At 50.4% G+C, this 8,504-nt stretch overlaps 1 protein-coding gene across 1 annotated transcript in view; it reads left to right on the top strand.

The window, feature by feature from the left end:
• Positions 1-636: 636 nt before the first annotated feature.
• PCBP3 (poly(rC) binding protein 3) overlaps positions 637-8,504 on the top strand; it is a 41,940-nt gene continuing 34,072 nt past the window's right edge. The window contains exon 1 of the mRNA XM_009320766.1: positions 637-702. Within this exon, the coding sequence (XP_009319041.1) occupies positions 637-702 (66 nt within the window). The remainder of the gene's footprint in view (positions 703-8,504) is intronic.

The following is an 8,504-nucleotide window of genomic DNA, read 5'->3' as shown; positions in this document are numbered from 1 at the left end:
AAGAATATTTTGGGTGATGGAGAGGTTTTTCTGCCCTCCGGCACTAGGCTTATTAATGGCTCAGGCTGCTCGATTGATTTTATTGACGAGTAATGCATGCCCCAGTTAACTTATTGGGAGCAGCAGCAAAAATAAAGCAATAAAAATAACCCTGTGCCCATGTCACAGAAACGTGGTGGATTATTTCCATTGCTGTGGTGTGATTTCTGGATGAAGGAGACCCCTGGCTCACACTCTCACCATGGAGGCAGTTCCCACAGCCAGACCTCTGGGCTGTGATCACCTGGGGGGTTTTGCTGGGGTCATGTCCCAGGGACCCCCTCCTCCACAGCCCGGCTCTTTGGATGACTTCCCTTGGTCAGTAGATGCTGGGGCAAGAGCTACCCAAACCTGCTCTGAATGTAGAGAAAAGTATAGATAGGGCTTTGCTGCCTGCCTCATAAACAACCTGAAGATGATGCTCCTGATCGTTTGGTCCCCCCCAACCCAAACCATGTTTTATTTCTCTCTGAAATCTGCTTTTCCTGGACGGTAAGCAGCCATTGGGTGTCCTTCCTCTGCACTGTGCCTAACCTCTGCCGTGTCCTGATCTGCAGGCTCGTGTCACGGACCCCCAGTTTCCGTCCTGCGCTCAGCATGTCCTTTTCTGGTGCTACCGGACCCTCCGAGGGATTGCTCTGGAGCTCGAGGCCAGCCTGCAGAGTAAGGTAAGGCAAGCTCAGTCCCTTTCCAAATCCTGGGGGGTCTTTGCAGCTGCACCACAGTCTCCCTTAGGCTATAAAGCGCCTGCAGGGAGAATGTGGTTGGGCTCTGCAGACAGAGGTACTGCTGCACCGCAGGGACCCAGCTCCACGTGAGGGGCAATGCTGCGGCATGGGCAAAAAGGGGAAGGGGGTTTTGCTCCCTGCACAGTGCAATCCTGCTAACAAGGCTTCTATGAGAGGTGTGCTTTGCTGCTGAGGCCTCTCTCTGTGAAGGGGTTGGCATGGTCCTGCATCCGTGCAGGTCTCCCGTCCTGCCGCCTCTGCCCTCCTTGCACTCGGCCTCCCACTTTCCACCACGTTGGTCACAGGGGTCCATTAAAACCAGCTAAAGAGCTAAGCTGGGAAGCACATAGATGGGGTCATTTTCATCAGCCACTCTGCTTTTGTTACTAAAATAGATCTGCTTTTGCCTGGGGCCATCGTGTTGTCCCAGGCATTGACTATCGCAAATGGACGGTGGGGCAACATTTTCCATTAGCAAAGAGGAGGACACGCGTCTCTGAGTGAGAAGACAGCTCCATAAAGCAGAAATGTTGTGGCGACAGACAATACCACCTCTCTTCTCTCCCTTTCCTTTTAAAACTGTCTCCAATCCTTGTTTTCTGCACCTAAAACCCTGGGAGAGACCGGCCAGAGCAACACCCTATACCTGCGACAAGATGGTGCGTTTTGGATAAGGGGATGGAGGGTTTCTCAGAAGAGCTGCAGGTGACCCAATAAGGGGCAGCAAGGGTAGAACTTGCCCAAAAACCTGTGAGGAGGCTTGTCCAAGCTCACTGGCGACATGGTGGGTACCAGTTATGCCTGGTCTTGAGCGCACATCATCTGAGGTCTCTGCTGTCACCATCTGCGGCTCCTGTGTGCTATGGGCAGCCTCTTACAAACGTATCCATCTATACAGGGGTTTCTGGGGGGTTGGAGGGTGGCTTTGGCTTTCCTGCTGGTAGCTTGGAGGCCATGAGCTGAAGGAAGGATGCACTTGAGAGTGCATCCCGGGAGGGCTCTGACTCTTCCCCACTTGCTGGCATCCACCTGAGCACGGCAGGTCTTGGGGAAGGGCTCCCCATAGATAACTGTGCGAAAACCAGGGCATGGCCTTGCTGGGGGCACTGAGTGTCCAGCCTGGGACCAAATCCCCAAACTGTCCTCCCACAAGCGCTCATAACCCCAATCTGTCCAGCAAGTGTGTTTTATTCTCTGGCTTTAGTGAAGACACTTTTCTGCAATAAGTGGTTATTAAAGCATCATTTGGATGAACATCATGACATCCTGTAGCTCCCACCTCCCTCCAGGAAGGTCTCCGACCTCATTTTTCTGCCTTCCCACGCTCCCTGTCCAACATCCCATCCCTTCTCCCAGGCCTGTGCCCTGGCCCCTCTCCCACATCCGCAAGCAGGAAAGGAGCCTGGTGCCCAGCTCTGTGCAAGCCAGCAGCTTCTGGCTCAAAATGCAAAGCAAGGTGTGGTTTTCATTTTAAATGCTAAGCCCCCTTCAAGGCTGTGTCTTGGACCTCTTGCCTCATGGGGTTTCATCCTTTGAACTCAGAGCTGATCCTGTGTGTGTAGTACCATGACTATTTTATAGAAAAACTACAGGTGCAGGGGACACCTGGAAGAGGACTTTGTTTTTGGAGACCACTTGGCACTGGGAAACTGCTGCTGCTCCATCTTGCATCCAGGCAATGCCATGAGTGGTCACTGCTGATGCTGGGGGCTGGAGATGCTGTGGGGCAAGCAAGGTGCTCGGGTGGGAAGTATCCATGCCGGTAAGGGGAAAAGCTGGCCACGATGTGACATGAGGCTGTGGGGTGGTGAGGGGGACATGCCCGCCAGCGGCAAACGATTTCCCAGTTTGACCCTTCTGCTTAATCTGAACTTGAAGGTGAACGAGCAAAGCTATCGGCATCAATCTGGGATGTGGCTGATGAGCACTGTGCCCTGCGGAGAGCTCAGCTCCTAGCGTTGGGTCCCTTTCTCACCATTTTTTTCCTGCCTCCCCTTCACGCCTTTCCAAAGCAATCAGTCAGAGAAGGGCCTGGCACAGCACCCTGCGCCACCGACCTTGCTGGGGGCCAGGGGGACGCCATATAGGCTCCTGCAGAGAGCTGCCCCGCTGTCTGATGGGCTTCTCCCAGCCGCAGCTGCCTCTCTACCACCGGTAAGCCTGGCATCTACCTGCCATCAGCTCGGGGGTGTGGGGAGGCACATGCTAAAGGCAAAGGCGTTGGTACTGATAAAACCCATGCTGTGTGCCAGGAGGCATGTTTCTCGTAGGTAATGAAGTTGTCTGCCAAGCCACATGCCGATTCTCCTGACTCAAGGGGTCTGATGTCTTAACAAGCAGCGATGTGTTGATGGTGTTTAATTTGGACTCGGCTTGCAGAGCAAAATGTAACTTGAAGCATCTCCACGCTGCTCTTAAGTCTTTACATAAAATGTCATACGAACTGGCAAATTGTATTTCTTTGACCCATTGGGAAACAAAACCTGAGCGTAGGTTGGAAACCTAGAACTTGCCTTGGCTAATATGTAGAAAGTTCTTTTTTGGGGAAAGAAAGATGATGCGCCTTCCCTCAACATCTTCCATGCTTTAGCCACAGATTTTCTGCAGCTGAAAATAACAAACCATTTTAATTTAAGTATTGCTTGTTCTGATCTTTTAATCCAGCTTGCTTTCTATCAACAGAGCGGCCTAAAATTATTTCTCTGCCTGCCTCTCCATTATATAATTATTCAGAAAATTACTCAGGAGCCAGATTTAGCTGGGCATTGCTGGGGAAGGATGAGGGGGCTGTGAACAGGGAGCTGCGGGCCTTGAAGGTGAGGGGGTTTCTTCTCTCCCTTTGCACGTTGGCCATTGCAAAATACAGGAGGGGAAAGCAGCAAGCTGAGCGCTTTTGGCTGTGTCCGTAGTTTGCGTTTAAGTATGGCAAGTTTCTTCCTCGGCTTGTATTTGTTGGAATAAAATGCACGATTGTCTGGCTGGTGGCTAGAGAAGTGTGACCCTCCAAGCCAGAGAGGGTTTCAGATGAAACCCTGCACTTCTCTACACTGTTTGGGGCATTTTATGGCTGTACTTTAGTCTTTGATAACAGTGTGGTGAGACAGTCCAGCCTCAGAAAGGACCTGGAAATAGGGACTGTGCTCCTGATGCCTCCCATCCCTGTTCAGAGCCATGTGCGGGGGAACAGCCATGGCAGAGAACCAGCAGCCAGGCTGAGTGCCGGGTTGAGACGTGGTGGTGATGCCAAGAAAGCATGGAGGTGGCCAGAGCTGTGTTTTCTCACCAAAGCCCAAGCTCAGCTGAGGAGTGTTAGGTGTTACCCTTAGATAAGAAGGGCTCGAGCCCCTGGATGATGGGATGGCTGGGGACAGCTACTCTGCAGAAGTAACATCACTGAAATTCAAGGGCAGATGCCAGAGGTAGATTCACCTGGGGCTTTCCATTGGCAGGGGTGATGAACAGGCATATTGCTAGCACAAAATGGCACAGGCGAGGGATTTGCCAGGTGGAGACTCAGGTTGCCAGAAAATGCAGCTTCTGACTGGCGTGACCTATGGGCTTGAGCTTTGATGGGAAAAACAAGAGGATGTCTTGGGCTCCAAAAATTCCTTTTTCCTTCCCCAAACTGAGTGTCCTGACACTGACGGGCTGGTACCTGTGGTTACCGAGGCAAGGCCAGGAGCTGCTTGGCCTGTGGACCATGGCTGGCTGGGATGTGGTGGCTCAGAGCTGCTGTCCCCTAGGAAATACACAGCTGGGGCAAGGAGGGACCCCCAGCATCAGTCAAAGTCAGACACTGGGAGCTGTAGCTTGTCTTGCCTTGCTCCACGGGGCCTCGGGAACCCTTCTGGGGCAGAACATCCCCAGAATTGTGCTGCGTTTTAGGTTTGGCGAGTGTCTGTGGGGGGACACTTTGAAATGTCCTTTGAGCCTGGCGTGGCCATGCAGTGGTAGGAGCAGGCGATGCCCACCCAGAGCATGCCATGCTCCCTCCACTGCACTTGGTCCTTCTTCCAAGAAATCTGTTTCAGCGGACCCTCTGCCTCCAAAGGAGGAGACTTGTCATCTCTTGGAGCAGTTGGTTGGTGCAACCACTGTGCATTAGCCGGGAGGGCAGCAGAGGATGGGATCAGCCTGCAGGGGATCAGGAGCAATGTGGGGGCATGAGATAATCTTTTTTTAGTGATGGAGCAGTTGTAACACATCCCCTTCCTCCAAGGCTCAGGGAGCCAGCTGAGCTCTGGCGTTTGCAGTCAGGGCTTCAGCCTGGTCCTTCCCTCCGCTGCTGCCTGCCTCTGAGATGGATGGTTTAGCACAGCCCATCACCGGCAGCCAAATGTGTGTTGCTGTATGCCCTCCTCTCTCTCCTGGAGGCTCTGTCCCCGGAGCGGGTAGGCAGGCATCGCTCTACTGGTACCCTGGTAAAACATCTCCAAATTTCCCCATGCACACAGGCAGCGCCCCAGTGCTTGTCTCGTACCCGAGCTTCTTTCTCCTTCATGTTGAAAGCGTTGGCTGGTTCGCCCTCATCGCCTTGAGGCAACCCGATTTGCTCAGTGGCCTTTAAAAAAATAAAAAAAAAAATCAAAGCCCACTGAAATGACAAGAACATCAGCAGTGTGTGCATCCCCCTTTCCAGCAAACTGAGGATTTGGGAGAAAATGGGTCACGTGCTCTTCATCCTGTGCCACGTGGTGGCTCTCCCAGGGCCAATGAGGTTCGGCGCCCTCTGCGCTGTACGGTGAAAAAAAATCACTGTGATTTTTTTTCCCCCGTAGCATTTTCATCCTTTCCAAACGTGAAAAGACTGGCCATCTGTCCGGACCCCCCTCACGCTAAATCGACACTGAAGCAGCTCTTTGGGGAAGGTAAGAAGATTTAAAAGATTGTGTTGGTAGAAGACCACCTGCCGCGTGCAACTTCTCCTACCGATGAAAATCAGGGAAGAATCATGAAATGAGTTGGGTCTGGGGTTCCAGTATGGGTTAAAAGAGCTTTGGATGCTTAAGAGCCGTCTTAAGTGAAACTCTTGTAGAGGAAATTTAAGTCTGTGTCGGAGGGAGGTGGGATTATGGGAGAAATAGGTGCGCGAGCAAGGGGCTTAGCTTAAGTTAATGGCTGCTCCTCAAGGCTCTCCTATAAAATATTTGCAAAAATATTTTTGCAAATTGTTTTGCAAAATATTTGCAAAATTGTCGTTCTCTGTTATAGTGTGTGCTTTATTTTGATAAAATTCAGTTTTACCTGCGTCTTGTGGCTAATGCCAAAGATCGTATCCCTGGGTAGGGAAGCGTCCATCTCTGCATTAACCAGAATATTCAGCCATTCCTAATTTGTGTGATTTACAGTGCAGGCTTTGGACAGTGTCATTTATGTATGCGCTCAGAGTGGGAATAGCACAAATCAAATTGCCTTAAAGAAATTGATACTAAAATAACATAGATGTTAATCGCGTCTTAGTCTGGAAACGTAATAAAACCCGCAACTCTATTTGATTTAATTTTTACCTTTCGGTTTTATTTCCATTAATTTTTTTCCTTGCGCCAAGGATATTTGATTTGGAGAGAGGAATAACTTTTATTATGAGTCTCGCTTTGTTTTCTTTTCAGTTTGCCTTCAGATAACCATTTTACTCAGGGTGGCTAAATTCTTTCTGATACCGTCGTGTTTCTGTTGCATTTTCTTTGGTTACCCTATTGCTTTATAAGTAGAAAAGTGAAATATTAGTTGCAAAGGTTATAGAGGACTTAAATGCTGTTGAAATCAATCCCAAAATATCATCTCCTTATTATAAAGGGAAAATGTTCTTGGACGTATTTTTCTTGTAATCTGAGTTTTCTGGGATAATGTAATTTTAATGTGAACCATATTAGAAAATCTTATTTTATTAGTCAGAAGTCACGTCCGGCTTAAAAATAAACCAGAAACAGTGGATCAAGGGCATTGTGTTTAAGTTTCCATAAAATGATTGACCTTTGTTTTGACAGATGCAAAGACAGATGCTAGCCTGCATTTTGATACAGAAACCAAACCCTGAAAAATGGCAGTTCTTCCTAATAGCTGGTGTTTTGCTTTTAATACAGAATTCCAAAACAAGTCAGTAATATTTCTGAAGGTCTTAATCTCAGACTTTCCCCCTCTTTTATGGATTAATTTATATAAACATATTTTGTATTCTCAGACACAAAAGCAAATTTGAAATTCTTTCTTCCTGAGAAATAACTGTAAAAAATGCTCTTTTAATCTTGCTGAATTAAGAGGACATTTCTTTCTGAAGAAAATCGATCATTTTGGGGTCGGGAAAAAAAGGCTACTGGGAAAAAAGGGAAAAAAACCTCTTTAAGTCGTTTCAACATTATTTTAATGTTCATATTACAATAGGTGCAAATTCTGCCTTCAAAGTGCATTAGAGAAGCTGTGGGATTTTAGTGCATAGGATCAGAAAATACGAATGCTGTCAGAATCGGTGGCATGGGTTGTGCAGAGCCAACTGAGCAAACCGCCTCCGCAGTGGCCAGCACTGATTTGAGGTGGAAGCGGAGGGGCCCTGGGCGCCTGCATGGGGAGATGCCTGCCACCTTGCAGGATGCTCTTCTGGGTAGCTACCAATGATGCTTTTACCTTCTGTGGTTTGGTGGTCCCAGGACCGCTTTTCTCAGGTGATGATTATTTTTTTTCCTCCAAGTTGCACACCTACTTGGGAAACGGGCATTTGCTGTGTGGCAAGGGGAGCAGGCACCTTGCTGACAGCATTCTGCTGGCCAGCGTGGCTCCCTGCGGCAGGGGGGCTCATGCCCGGTGCACCAGGACGAGCCCAATCCTACCGGTGGCAGAGCACTTGCAGCCCTGGCTCCAATCTGTAGCAAGCAATGTGTCTGCTTGTGGCGAAGCAGAGGATGCTTTCCCAGCCCCAGGACATGCTGTGTGGGGTGGCACCTCTGGCATGGAGCCCCCGTTCCTGCAGCGCAAGGGTGGGCAGCAGCCTGCGTGGCTTGAGTTTGCCAGGCCTCTGCAGCTGCTTTTTGGCCAGCTGAAATGGAAAGTGAATTTAAACACTACCCTGATGGGCGAGGGCTGTCCCCATCCCTTCAGCGAGTTTCTTTCAGCCTCTCACTGGTCCTGGTGCTGCAGTTAGCGTACACACACACACACACACACATACCTGTTTTAGTTTCTTTATTTTATTGAGACTTCGCTAAATGAGCTGGTAGAGGGCAGCGGGTGCCAGTGCAGGGCACCCCACTGACACCACACCTGCTCCACCTCACAGATGCACCATCCGCCAGAGCTGCCATGGTACCACCCGTGGCAGAGGCAGGTCAGGGTGTCAGTGGCGCATCCTGCCCTGGATTTCAGCAGAGACCCGCAGCGCAGCAGGGATGGGACCACTGCAGCAGCCATGCCTTCGCAGCCAGGGCCAGGTTTAGGGATAGGGTGGTTGTGGCCCCTTCCCCTGCAGCCCCAATTCCCAGCCAAGCAAATTCACCAATTCCCTCGCCGGTGTGTTTTGCTCAGTGTTTAGACTCGAGGTTACAGGGGACCTACCACGGGGAGAAGGAGAGAGGAGAATGCGGCTCTCCTTGATTTTAATCGGGGTTGAGGTTTAGCTGAAGTGAAAACAGATCGGGAGTGACAGTTTTGGAGCCTGCTGTCAGGGTCTGAGCGCAGCATGGCGGCGATCCACCCCCGGCTGCCGAGGGCCCCCGTCCTCCTCCTCGCCGTCCCAACCCAGGGACA

This window comes from Pygoscelis adeliae, unplaced genomic scaffold (genome assembly GCF_000699105.1).
Source record: "Pygoscelis adeliae isolate BGI_AS28 unplaced genomic scaffold, ASM69910v1 Scaffold63, whole genome shotgun sequence".
Lineage (NCBI taxonomy): Eukaryota > Metazoa > Chordata > Aves > Sphenisciformes > Spheniscidae > Pygoscelis > Pygoscelis adeliae.
Note: the sequence above shows the minus strand (reverse complement) of the source record. Positions and strands in the feature narration are given on the sequence as shown.